The sequence below is a fragment of the Acartia tonsa genome, chromosome 9, assembly GCF_053477335.1.
Source record: "Acartia tonsa isolate MP-2025a chromosome 9, ASM5347733v1, whole genome shotgun sequence".
In the NCBI taxonomy this organism is placed as follows: Eukaryota; Metazoa; Arthropoda; class Copepoda; order Calanoida; family Acartiidae; genus Acartia; species Acartia tonsa.
In genome coordinates this window covers 2,837,020-2,851,545 of record NC_137268.1, presented here as the reverse complement: position 1 = coordinate 2,851,545, position 14,526 = coordinate 2,837,020, and the positions used below count along the sequence as shown (strand labels likewise).

At 29.9% G+C, this 14,526-nt stretch overlaps 1 protein-coding gene across 2 annotated transcripts in view; it reads left to right on the top strand.

The window, feature by feature from the left end:
• The first annotated feature begins 5,440 nt into the window (after positions 1-5,440).
• The window catches only part of LOC145327685 (uncharacterized), a 34,563-nt gene continuing 25,477 nt past the window's right edge, over positions 5,441-14,526 (top strand). Inside the window, exons 1-4 of one of the 2 annotated variants that reach the window (XM_080171242.1) lie at positions 5,441-5,556; positions 7,647-7,693; positions 8,674-8,730; positions 13,517-13,580. In XM_080171242.1, coding sequence (XP_080027368.1) covers positions 7,648-7,693; positions 8,674-8,730; positions 13,517-13,580 — 167 coding nt within the window. In that variant the 5' untranslated portion in view covers positions 5,441-5,556; position 7,647. Of the gene's footprint in view, positions 5,557-7,646; positions 7,694-8,673; positions 8,731-8,819; positions 8,833-13,516; positions 13,581-14,526 lie in introns of those variants that run through there. The other variant, XM_080171243.1, reaches the window with a different exon arrangement.

Here is a 14,526-nt window from a genome sequence, read left to right as displayed (position 1 = left end):
AGTTACTTTTTTACATACGTTAAAATAATTTGTTTGTTAATTTAACTTGAAAAAAAATGAATTTAAAATAACAGTAAAATGTAATAAATAATAGAGCATAGGCAAGAATAGACTACAGGATTGAAATGTGGGTATAAAAAAAGTAGGTAGTCAAATTGCTTACCGAGGGATGGTATTGCAGACATACCTATTTATAAAGTAGCTTCACTACTTAAAGTAAACTTTGCTGTGCAGATCCTGATAATCTGTTTGTCCTTGTTCCATTAAATAAACAAAATTCGATTTTATTGAAACGTCCAAAGATTAATTGTTGCCATTTTCATGGGGGAAAAGTAGAGCCATGAAAAGAATAACTTATTTTAAGCTTAAAAATAAAAAAAAATTATAGAATTAAATCATATATTGGGTGGTAAGATTTACCTTTTTTTATTAAAAACAAGGATGACAACATCCATAAAAGCGAAGCACTAAAACGGTAGGACAAACGGACATTAACACTTACATAATGTCAGAACTGAATAATCAAAATATAAATGTATAAAAGCCGAAGCAAAATTTTAAGTAAATTTGTTGAAAAACTGCTTGATACAGGATAATGTTTATGGACAAAAATACATTTTTAGGACTTCATTATAGAAATGCTTCGCTTATAACATTATACATTATACATGTTTAAAATGGACGGACATTCTTTAAATGATTATAGAGTTGCTACGCTTTCTAAATCGTACCTAACTACTACAGGAATCACCATGCAAAGTTTGAAATCAATTCTGACATGCCTAAATTAACGAAAAAAGCTCTCCGTCTGTGACGGACGTACGGACGGACCGAACCTAAAAATAGAAAAGCTTCGCTTTTAATAATATATAATTAGAAATAAGAAGCAATAAAGTTTCTCTAAGGATGACATTTCCCTGTCCTTAATAATTCAATACAATAACAATATAATTTGCTGCTGACCTATTGGTCCAAATTTTTGTTGCACTTTTTAGTTTTTTTTCTCCTCCGCGAAAATTTAGCAAGTTCTATAGAATTCTTAATAATAAGGACGGAAATTGGTAAAAGGGTTTCCTTTTCAAGTATAAATCAAAGTTTTATATACAAGTATTTCAGAAAGAGTTAAACAGTTTATATATATAAGGCAGTGGTGTGCACAGAGATTTACAGTTGGATGTGAAAAAATTTTTAGTGGACTGTTGACACCGTCCAACAGCACGTCGATGATCAAAGGTGCTCCTGATACATTATCATTAAAAATTAAGTCAGTCATAGTAATAATATACACAATTTTGCCTGATTATATCTTGCTTTTCTAAAAGCCTTTTTTCATAACTGTAGAAAAATGATAAATTCTTAGTTATTTTACTCTACCTAGACATTATTTTTTTGTTATTTCAGCAACCGAAAATCCAAGTTTGTTAGATGCAGTGTCAATTTCTAAACAGAAATACCTTGAACACAGATTCTGCACAGGCTTGCTTAGCATCTGGTATATAGATTTAACACTGTAATAATCAGATTAAAATCATGTAAGATTAATTAAAATCAGTACTATGAGATTATCTAATAAAAGTTTTTAGATGGGTTTATAGATACTAATTTTAAATACATCAATATACAAAGAAAATATTATAAAAAATGTAAAACATGCTAACTTGATCATTTATGTTTTTAGCTTATTCAACAGAATACTACATCTGATTATTAAGTAACTATACATATTTAACAGTTACAATATTTAGTTTCAGATCTAATTTAGAGTTATATTTCCACTTGGAAATTTAATTTCAATAGCATCATTGAGTATAAAGTTTCTCAATAATTATGTTTCTAATTGTGTAATATTTGCTTATATCCTGGTATTAATATTACATTATGTAAGACTTCAAACCTAATATAAGAAAAATTTATTTTATAAATAAAAATATTTTAATTAAGTATTGCTTTGGTTAATGTGTGAAAGGTTGTTTGTAAATGCAAACACACCTTTACATGAATTTTACAAGGAAAGTCATTTAATTGCACATATAGTAAACAGTTATTAATAGACCAGTCACAGACCATGCAAATGTAATATATCAGTACAATAAAAGTATTCACTGAATGATACTATTATGATGGAAGTATAATCTTAAATAGCTCACAATGACCTAGAAGAGGGTTATGAAAATTATCACAATTTAAAAAAATGTGGTTGGTTTTCACTTGCAATACTTACTCATTTATTGCAGTAAAGTTTGCATTTAGATGTACACAAGTTGTGCCTACAATACAGTATAAATTCATGCTATCAGCTGATTTTCTAAATAAAATGGCTTATCTTGCCTTATAGGGAAAGATGCTTGTTTTTCTTGACCCCTGCACTGGATTTCGTTGATTTTTTTTATATATATTGCCTATATTTTTAAGCCATTAGTAAATTTGGTGGTTTTCAGAAAAGTTCTTGGATTTATAGCTTGTATAGGTATACAGTTCTACAAGCAGTTTTATCTTTTTATGCCAGAGGACATTAGTACACCTGATACTTATACAACTGCATTCCTGCAGAGTTTAGTTACTATTTGACACTATATTTCCTGTTCTCATACCACTTAATTATAAGTTATTTATCTACAAATTGGCTCAAACTAAATTAACCAACCAGAATAATTTATCTCCTTCTGTGGAGTAATGTGCTTCAAACTTGTTCTTGTTTCATCTTTCTACTAATGCACATTTCTAAATCTAAAGTCTCCAAGATTTAAATGCAGTGTTTAATTGATTATAGAACATTTATTTATTGCTTGCTCTTGAAAGGATATTCCACTGAATATTTATCAATGTGAACTGCCAAAAAAATACTAAAAAGAAGTATTTTAGATATATTCATATTCTAATTTTTATATAAATGTGTCCTTGATATTGATCAACAAAACCTTCTACACTTATATTTATATAAAATACATTTAGTTGGATTGTTTTATCCTGAAGATAGAAAGATTGTGAGCAACAAAAGTTATCTCTCTCCTCACTCCTGGTGCTTTCATGTGCTAAAAGTTAGCTAGAGAATTCTGGGCTCAGTTCTAAATACTGTTTCTGCATTCAAGGCAAATAGTTTTATTTTCTCTCTCAAAATGCAAGATTTTGCCTTTTTCACAAAAGTTAAGCTATTGAAATGTTGCTTTTGAGAATGACCCAAGATATTGTCAAATAATATCTCTATAGGTTATATCTTTGTTCTGATGGTCAATTTAAAAAAAAGTAATTGTTGTGTAAAATATTCATTGAAAAAACATTGAAGTATTTGTGTAGCATTGTTTGAACTAGAAGTTGAATAGAATTGAATTTAATGCATTTATTACCAACACAGAGTGTTACAAAGTTCTTTGCAACCAATTACACATTTTTTATTTCCTAATGTTTTAAACTTTTTTTATAAAGTAAATTAATGCCCCAGGTTTACTGAGGTTAACGTCCTAGATCGGTAAAGTTAAATTGTAATTGGAAATTGGAGGATTAACCAAAACAAAAGTGAATTTTTTGCATGCATTTTTACAGCCTAAAAAATACAGACTGTTATAAAGTCTTTTCAATGTGTACTTTTTCTATAGAGTTAAAAAAAAATGTTTAGAATTGTAATCAAATGATCTATTACTGTTTACATTTAAACTTTAACATCAGACGTTAGGTAAGCATGGATTATAATTATACACCTTCTAACTCCCTAAATTGAGAATAAAAATCATTTATATTGTGGTTCTTACAGGTTAAAACAAATCCATTTCTGTCAGAGAAGACAATATTTTAATTTCAGAATACGAGATTTGCTTATTAGATTTCCTACAAAGAAACTTTGGTTTGTTGCAAATTTTAAAGCTTTCTTCTATTATGTAGATTGTTGTTTTATAAGCTGTTATGTAATGTATTGTGTAGTGTGAGAGAATTTGTGTCTTTCTCTCCGAACCTGTTCACAAAATGTAAAGATTCAATAACTTTTTATCGGCTTTGAATTTACATTGTGGGATATGTTTATTTGATGAAGCTAAATGTATAACTTATATTTTTGGATAATTTAGATGTGATTAAAAACTGACTTGAAATTGATTTTACAGATCTGAAAAACATGAAACATTTGAAATGTGTATTCTTATTTTTGGACTATTTTTGCTAATTTGTTTTGCTAAATTCAAGAAAATGCCGAATATCTTCTATAAAGGCTCAAGGTTGGCAAGGTTAATTTTGATTAAATTCATATTTTAATTGTATCAACAAAAACTTACCATATTTAAAAAATTTGTTTTTTGTCTGTTTTGTATGTCATATCTTAAGGGAAGGGGAAAAAGAAGTGTTTGTGTGTGAGTTTAAGAATTTATGTATTGTTGTTGTATCTATTGAAAGTTTATCTATAATTTTAGATTTATGACTATTGGAAACACGTTGTGTGTGTCAATATTTATCAGAATGGATACTCAAGGATTTAAAATTTCTGTCTGATCTTTAGTTTGTTTAAAATCCTAATTTTTTTAAAGGATTAAAATATCAAGTATTATTCTGTTAAATCCTTTGATGGTCTTAAGAATTCTTTTTATTAGTTTTAAATATTTTCTTTTGTTGTATATTTTACTTATTTTAAAAAGTTGAAGAACCAGTTCAATATAACTAGATTAGGAAAAGTCCCTTTAGTTCTCTATTTTAGGTATTCTTCATTTAGTTCCTGTTATAGATTTAGGCCATTTAATTTAAAGATTTAAGTCTTGGAATGGTTTGAAGCTATATTTTAGCTTTTCCCTGTTCCTTCGAATACAGAGCCCATAGATGCTATGCGCAAAGTCTCTAATATCTTTTAAAAATCAATAAGGACAAAAAAACGTTGGCACATAGATGAATATATATTTGTAATTGTAGTTGGATGGATAGAACGATAGATATTTATGTACTATAAAGATAAATACATAGATAGATAATTGTAGATGTATATAAGTTGTTGAAGACATATTATTACAGGAATAATTTGTTTATGCCATCATAATTTATTTTCATATAATCCAACATACAATTTCTCATTAATTTGGTTTGGACTAAATATTACCACCTTCTTTTGATACAATTTCCAGATTTTCTTGTTATTATTTGGATGATTTTTTTTTATCAAAATTGTCAATTAAGCTTGCTAATATGGACCTCATTTATTGGTCAGCTCGTTCATCCAGTAGTAGGGGAAGGAATGGGATAAATGGGTTTGATGAGGGGTATTTTTTTTCAGCGAGCTCCAAGCATCATTTTATCAGAGTACATGAAAATTAGGTGGAAAATAAAAGTACTAATATATTGAATAAGATGTCGCTTGTCATACACCTAAGAAATCAACAGAAGTTGTTGCTTTTTATTCTACAAAGGGTGGTCATCTTATTGTACAATCTAAATGCAAAAAAAAATGTCTCATCCTGTACTTTTTTTCAGAATTATATAAAAGAGAAAATGTCTCGTGGATAGAAATTGTTTTGAAAAGAATATTTTATTTTGAGTGTAGAGGAATCTGATACAACTACCATTCTAATCTTCATTCATACCCAGGTACCATTTTCATACAAAATTAATAATATTGCAAAAGGGGTGTGTGGGAGGGTGTGTCAATTCCCTCTTCACTCCCTAATGCAGCAAAGGGAGAAGTAAATTAAAAAAGGTCTTACCCCTTGAAATTAAGGGTGTTTCATAAAAAAATGTATGTCTTTCAGTATATTCCACTAACCGAAAGACATTCTTACATCAAAACACCCTTTGATGGGTTAAGTGTAAATTAAAGTCAAGACAACTAAACATTTTGATAACCGGTTCTACCCCTCCCTTATTCTCTTTCCCACTTTCAGGTTGAGGGGGTGACGCAAATTTTAGATCCATGATTTCGCGATTTGAGAAAAATTTATCTTTATATTATATCGAATTAAATAATATTGCAAGCATCGCTTTTATCTTATGAAGAAAAATCAGCGAAAAACGAGATCTGAAATTTGCGTCACCCTTCAAATATGACGCATGGCCGCTACGACCGCGAGACGTGGCAGTAAATTGTCCACAATCCTTTGACTCACACCCCTCTGACCATAAAATTACACCTCCTCTGTAGTTTTATTATATGTACTTATCTTAAGGTCACAGCCCCTTAAGTCTACTTAATTATTTGAATTTGAAAATAAAACTGTATGTTTTTAAAATATTTAATTTTAACAAAACATCTTTATATGCTTCTGTATACATATTTGTAAATAACAGGAATAAAGGTCCTTAAAAAAATTCAAAATTTCTCCTCAAACCGCTTACTGTATTCGGTATTTTGTTAATATGGGGGGGGGGGGAATAAATGGTTGTAATTTAACTGACATTGTCCTTTCCCTCTCCTAAGTAAATATTAGAAGATTTTTGTCTCTGATTGCTTATCCCTAACTCCCCTGGTTGTCACCGCATTAAAGTTGGCTTTAACTATCCCAAACATTTTTTTTTTCAACCCGTGGAAAAGTTTAAAATTTTGTTGACAACTTTTTTGATTGGGAAAACAAAGTTAATTCTCCTCTCACTGCCTTGTTGCCTCGATCTATAATTTACACTGTAAAAAATATTCACATATTTAAAAATGTTTATTATAGTTTTTAGTTTTAAGAACAGGTCTATAGTGTAGATGTATATATAAAGACAACTACCTCCCTTCCTTTTTATAAGCGACACCATTAGTTGATTTTCAATGACCCAATAGAAAGGTTGCACAAGGCGGTTGCAATGGGGAGATACAGTTATTTAACCTTTTCTCACTTTAGTGTTTTACTCTAATGTTTTAAGTTCTTTTTGGGTATTGTATTATAAAAATTAATCAGATAGTCATTTTGGAGTTTATCAAGTTCAGAGCTAAAATTTCTTTTAAAAATTATAGTCATATTAACCCTATCCAGTGGGGCTCCTGAAAATCTCTAGTCCTCAAAAAATTTTGTGAGGGGTACGGTGGGGCGTTTAATTAATCCTTTCATCCCCCGCAGAAAAGAGTCAAACAATCAGAAAACAAGTTTTTTTTTATAGTATAAAGGTTATTAAAAATAATCCTAAATGAACAGTTTTTAACAGTGTATTTGTTGAAATTCAATTTTTTTCCTAATTTAATGTTCATATTGGCTTTTGTAAAGATATTTTTAGTAAAAAGAATAAATTAAACTTCTTGAAACTTACCTCACTATCAACTTATATCAGTAAGCAAGCCAATTATTAGATAACTATTTATTACTTCTACTTATTTCACTAATATTTCTTTTACTGGTGCTTTCCCTCAAAGTGTTAAAAGAGCACATAAATCTCCGTACTTTAAATAAATTGAATATAAGAAAAGGGTTGGGCCGGATATCCGGCCATTTTCGATGTCCGGTCGGATACTAGATATTAAAACTTTCCGGATATCAAATATCCGGCTGCTTTTTCATGCCGGATATCCGGCTATCCGGCCGGATATTCGGTAATTTGCCGGATATCGAACGTTGGCCGAATATCCGGATATCGGATATCCGGCCAAAAAAAAGTATACGGCCCAACCCTATATATATCAGGGCATATCCTGAGGTACCCTAGCCCTGTAGGGCTACCACATGTACCAATATTAAATATAACCTAACCTATTCATTTTTTAGAATGTCGTTCCTACTGCACGGACTGTTCTTTCTCAACCTGGTCAGATGTAAGTACATTTTTTATTTCAGTGCAACATGTGTTCTATAAGTCTTAAATTTGTAAATTTATTTTCGTATATGTCCTTTGTGGACAATTTTAACTAAGATGCACAGAAAATGTTTGTTGCCAATCATTTTTTTAACTGACGGATAAGGAGAAAACAATTGCAATAACCTCATATTTAACTTCGATAATAAGGTAAAAATGATAATTGATTGATTTGAAATAATGTAATTAAAAATTAGAAATAATTGTTTACATTTAAAGATATTGTACTAATATCTATCATTACTGAAATTAATTGATAGACAATTTGGCAAATTAATTCCACTCAAGAATATAGAAATATAAACTTATTTTTAACCTAATGCCAAAAAGGGGATAAGACAATAGCTTTAAGATTTATGTACATCCCCAATTATGATACACAAAATTACCCCCTCTGTAGATTAAATTAGCGGTTGAAACTTAATGAAGCAACCAATCAAAAACCTCAAAGTTGTTAAGCCAACGAATCAGAAAACGTTATTATAAAACTATGGTGACTATTGTAATAAACAGCATATTGTCCTCTCTTTCTCTGCCGAAAAAAAGCCTAAAACCTACTGATGGTTTATGATTCATAATTATTATTTAGTATGATGTTACTTTAAAGCTATTTTTCTTATATGCATGCTAAAATTTGCTTGACGATATAATAAGGACAACTCTGTTCAACAATTGTACTTAACAGGGAGGGAGAAGACATTGAGCTGTTTATTACACTAGTCCTCACAGTTTTATTTTAAAGTTGTCTTATTTGTTGTCTTAACAACTTTGGAGACCTTTATTAAATCATGATTGGTTGGTTCATTCAGTTGAGTGTCCTACCAAAAATTTTATTCTACAGATGTAATTTTGTGTATCATAATTGGGGATGTATATTAATTTTTCGGCCATTGTCTTATCCCTTTATATCCCTGTAACTAACAAAGTTTTGTTATCTAGGTTTGACAAGCCTGAAACTATCTCTAGTCGGGGTGGAGCCAAGAAAAATGATTTTAGGTAAAACTTTGTAGAATTATCTATCTATTTATATATCTATACATATCTAGTTATCAATCTATCTATCTTGTCTTGGGAAAATGCCAAGAAAAATGATTTTAGGTAAAACTTATATAATCATCTATCTATTTATCAGGGCTCTACAGCCGCGGCTCAGCCGCGCATAAGCCTAAAACTTTTGTGTAAAAAAAAGTCGAAGTTGATAACCCAATTTCTAATTTTAGATTTAAAAAAAAGTTTTTAACAATTTTTTGGGGGTGGAAAGTACCTCAATCAAAAATTATTTGCAAAAGCAAAATGTAAATGTATTTTTTGTTGCTTTGAAAAAAATGGGTAAAATAATCTGGAAAATCATGAAAACTGACAAGAAGTTTTCACTACCTTTTTAAAAAATGGCATAAATCCGCCAAAAATTTAAATTTTTAAAAAAATTCTTTTATAGCTGTCTACTTATAGCTGTCTACTTATAGCTTATTAATTCCTAGGATATATAAAAGTCGATTTTAATTTTTTTGGATGTCCCACTAGATCGCACTGTGTATATCAAGCCTCAATGTATAATGTATCCCAAAAATGTCTCTAATGGTAGGTGAGGTAAAGAAAAATGATTGTTAGTAAACTTTTTCAATAAACTTTCTCACACCGTTTCTTTACTAATAGTTACAGTGACTAAAGGATAGGTATAGCATAGGTAAAAATCCGAAAACAAATATGTCATTTTAATGGGTACTCTCTGCTACTATGTCAAGCATGTGAAGTGTAATGGTAGGGGTGATAAATTGGCTCTTTAACTAATGCAATTCTCTACATCTGAACTGTGAATTCAAAGGGTTATTTAACTAATATGTTATCTGGGGGTGGTTTCTCTTCGGAGGTTGGTGTTACCCTCACCCAAAATAGTTAAAAACCTTCCCTAGACTTATAAGTAACTTAACTCTAAATAAATTTGGCGGTTACCTTGATAAAAAACTTCCTACTTTATATTATAGGATTCTCGGTAAATAATCGTTTACTAAGTTACATACTAAGTTACTCAAAGCTCTTGGTAACAACGTTCAAGTTTCATGGCATTTAATTCACTTTAGATGGGTATCGCTCGACCCCTGATGTTACTCTAACTTTTTTCCTGTTTAATTTCTTCACTTCTTTAGCCCTTTTATACTTTTCCGGGATAAAATTTATTCCAGTATGGCTTCCAAACCGATAAATAACCGCTTGATTAGTGCCAGTCCTCTTTCAAACGGAAAAATAATTATAGCATCGTACTACATACAATTTTCCACAATTATTAATAAAATCAAACAATTTCTTGTAGTTTTCTACAGCATAATTTTAACCTTAATTTTCACTGCTGATAATACAATACCTTCCATTGCATTGTGTCTATCTATCTATTCTTACAACTATATGTAAAGTCTTGATTACATCTGAGAAATTAAATATAAACTTTATATTGTCTTTGATCTGTTGGCTAATCTAATATTCAATTTATTATGGATGTACATCCAGATATTATATACAGGGTGAATCAACTTTAGGTCTTTCTGAGTGTGGTTTTAGGCCATTCTTATTGACCTTATAAATAATATTCTTCTTGTATCAAATATCCTTGACATCAGGAATGATATAAACAAACACAAACAAAAATATACAACTTTTTAAACCAAATAATTAGTATCACTACTAGAAACCTATACTTCAATTTTAGTTGTTTAAAAATCAAATATAAAAGCAAGGACTTTCAAGCTTTATTTTAGGGGTGGAAAATGAGTGCATTCAAAGTTTGACGGGGTAATATATTGTCTATTATAAATTTTTAGGGGGGTAAAATGAATGTTCTCAAAGTTCTAGGGGTGGGGGTCAAAAACACTCTTTAACCCCCCCCCCCCCCACCCTCCTAATGGAGTCTATATTTAAAAGGTGTTGTCTTTTTTCTATAGAATTTTAAGAATCAATAAAAAATTTTGATTCATTATTTTTTAGTTCTGTCCAGAAAATGTTAAGCACCCTGTTATAAATTATATATTCTTCATAAATTACATTAGCCTAATTAATAAAAAAAATTATTGCGCAGTATTTGTTAATTGTTTTATTCTTATATCTAATATAAGCCTCGTGGCTACGCCCCTAGGGTATTTTAGGTGATAGAATGAACCCTCACCTTCAAGAAAAGTACAAAGAATTTAGGGTGGTGGTGAGGTTTTTTAAAGGACGATTTTACTGGGGAGGTTGGAGATATCCTCTATCTAAAGCTTTTATTTGTAATGAATACCACCCAACTGATACATCCTTATAAGCAAAGTTGTGGTGTCAGAATAAAAAATTACAACACTCTCAACTTTAAGGAGGGTTTGATCAAATTCAAAGGACGTGTTGAATAATTATTATGTTGGGGTATAAGTTCCCCTGAAAATAAAATTAGACCCCTAATTTCGTCTTCTTCGATTTTGATTTTAGAGGAGTGTCAAAATTTAGTAAAACCATATGTACTTCAATAAATCTATTTATTTATCTAGTATCTAAATCACTTTCTATCTATCTATCTACCAATCTATATGTCTATGTATACATATGTATCCATCTATCTATCTACCAACCTATCTGTCTATGGATATATATTTATCTATCTATCTATATATTTAACTATATATCAATCTATCAACCTATCTGTCTATGTGTATATATATGTGTATCTATTTATCTATGTTGTGTAAACCTATAGCTAATTAATATTTTACATCTGCTTAAACTTGAAGACACTCTATCTATGTACCTAACTATCTGTCTATGTATATATATTTATATCTATCTACCAACCTATCTGTCTATATATATATATTCATATGTTTACCTATCTATCTATCTACCAACCTATCTGTCTATATATATATATTCATATGTTTACCTATCTATCTATTTACCAACCTATCTGTCTATGTATATATATTTATATGTTTACCTATCTATCTGTCTATGTATATATATTTATCTATCTATCTATATATATTTATATTTAACTATATATCTATCTATCAATCTATCTATCTACCAATCCATCTGTCTATGTATAAATATTTATCAATCTATCTATCTACCAACCTATCTGTCTATGTATATATATATTTATATCTATCTATCTATCTACCTAACTACATGTCTATGTGTATATATGTATCTATCTATCTATGCTGTGTACAGCTATAGCTGATTATTTTGCCACATCTGCTTAAACTTGAAGATAATCTATCTATTTATCAACCTATATGTCTATGTATATATATGTATCTATCTATCTATGTTGTGTACAGCTATAGCTGATTATTCTCTCACATCTGCTTAAACTTGAAGATAATCTATCTATTTATCAACCTATATGTCTATGTATATATATGTATCTATCTATCTATGTTGTGTACAGCTATAGCTGATTATTATGTCACATCTGCTTAAACTTGAAGACACTCTATCTATCTACCTAACTATATGTCTATGTGTATATATGTATCTATCTACCTATGCTGTGTACAGCTATAGCTGATTATTCTGTCACATCTGCTTAAACTTGAAGACAACTTCTCTGGAAAATATGTTTTTACAGTACAGATATTTTTTAATTTTAGCAACTCACTTTTTGTCAAATTAATTTAAATTTAAATCTTCAAGTTGAAGAACATTTCCGATTGTTATCCTAATAAAACAGAATATATTTCTGTGTATATGTGTAAACTTACAGAACTTGGTAACCACTGAATCGATATCATTATCCTTTACATTGTAGCTTCTCCTAGGTCCTTGGAAGGTTCATAACTATTTTGGGAAATGGTAACACCACAATCCCGAGATAAATCGCCCCTAGAAAAATAGCCTAAAACCACCACAGGGCCAGTAGAAATATTCTTGAAGAGTAGAATCCGATCAGTTCAGTAGTTACCGAGATCTTAAGCTTCAGACGGACGGACGGAAGGACGGATAGACGGATAGACATCAAGCTACTTTTTATTATAGAACAGGTAGTTAGTTGTAAATTTGGTTTTAATTATTTCTTTATTATTCAAAATGCATTAAAAATCATCTTTCATGTTTTGCAAAATATTGAAAACTTAAGACATATTTTAACAATATAAATGCTCTAATATCAACGACTTAATTTTTAAGAAGCGTCGTTTTCCTACAATTTTAGTTATTTTGCGAGTCATCCTTTCTGCTTTTCTCTCCTTTGATAAGCAACCAAAATTTTCAAGATTTGCTTTGATGCACAACACACTACTTAACTAGATAGAAAGATAGAAAATTTGCTATCTTAACTTCTAGATATCTTTCTATCTTTCCATTTTTCTTATTCTTTAACTAAATAGTAAGGTAGATAACTTTTATATCATCATGATTCTTCTATCATTTCGCAATAGGTAGATATCTTTACTACTTAAGATATAGATATCATGTACTTTTGATTTTCAGAGTGATCAACTAGATTAATAGCTAGATTTATATATATACATATATTGTTCTAACTAATGGCTTTTAATTTTTACCTTATATCCAACAATCTATAAATATTTGAAAAAAAAATCTATCAAACTAAACAAATATACTAAAGTCAAATACATAATAATCTACATATATCTTTATAACCATAAGATTAAAACCAGTTTTTTTAGCCCACGCGTTCGGTATCTCGAGGCTAAAAAAACTGTTTTTAATCTTATAATTGTACATTTGTATATCCGCAGAAAGCTTTAATAATACGATGCGATAAATAATTATTATTAATTTTTGTATTATTTAGGTCAAAACGCAAAACTGTTGTGCCAGTTCGACATGGAAGGTGCCGAATTATACTCATTGAAATGGTAAGTATCAAATGCTTTGTTTTAGTCTAACCTACACAAACTAAACATCAACAACTTTTGTACTTTTTATAGTTATTTATCGTATTATGGACAGTTCTTCACAGACATTGAAATATAAACAAAACACAAAGCTTGTTTGAATTTTTTTAATGTTGTAGAAGGGGTCTATAATACGATGTTGTACATGCTTTTTCAGTATGGCTGAGAACCGGTCCCAATCTAGCGAATGTTAATCAGTTACAAAGCCATACTGGAAATGTATTTAAATTGTTAAACAGCAAAATATCTTTCTGGAATCATTAAAAACCGTTGGTATTGATTCTGGCTTATTTTTGGCCATGGCATTCTTCTCCATCTAATGCTAATATATGATTAGAGTAAATCAAGAGGGAGAAAGGGTTAAACAACTGTATCTCCCCATCGCATCTGTCTTATGCAACCTTTCTATTGGGTCTTTTAAAATCAACCAATTATGTCGCTCATATTAACACAGCCAAGTAGCAGAAAATTAGTTAGAAGCAGACGCATGAGGTCTTTGAAAAGGGAAAGGAGGTAGTTGTCTGTATATATGTACATCTATACTATACATCTGTTCGACATTATAAAGTTGATACGGCTCGTACCTAACACATCAAAGGCATAGAGTGGATACATCACGTGCAAGGGTAGTGGGGTTTTACATCTTTTAAAACATTAAAATCAATCGTTTTGCCATCCTCTAAATTAAACAAGGATGATAACATCCATAAAAATTTGTTGTTAAAAATGTAAAAAAGTGTTTAAAATGGACGTACGGACATTCTGGTAATGATTATAGAGTTGCTACGCCTTTTAAATTGGACCTAACCACTACATGAATCACCATGCAAAATTTGAAGTCGATAGGACAATTCTAACATGCCTAAATTAATGAGAAAAAAAATATCCATCTCAGACGTACGGACGG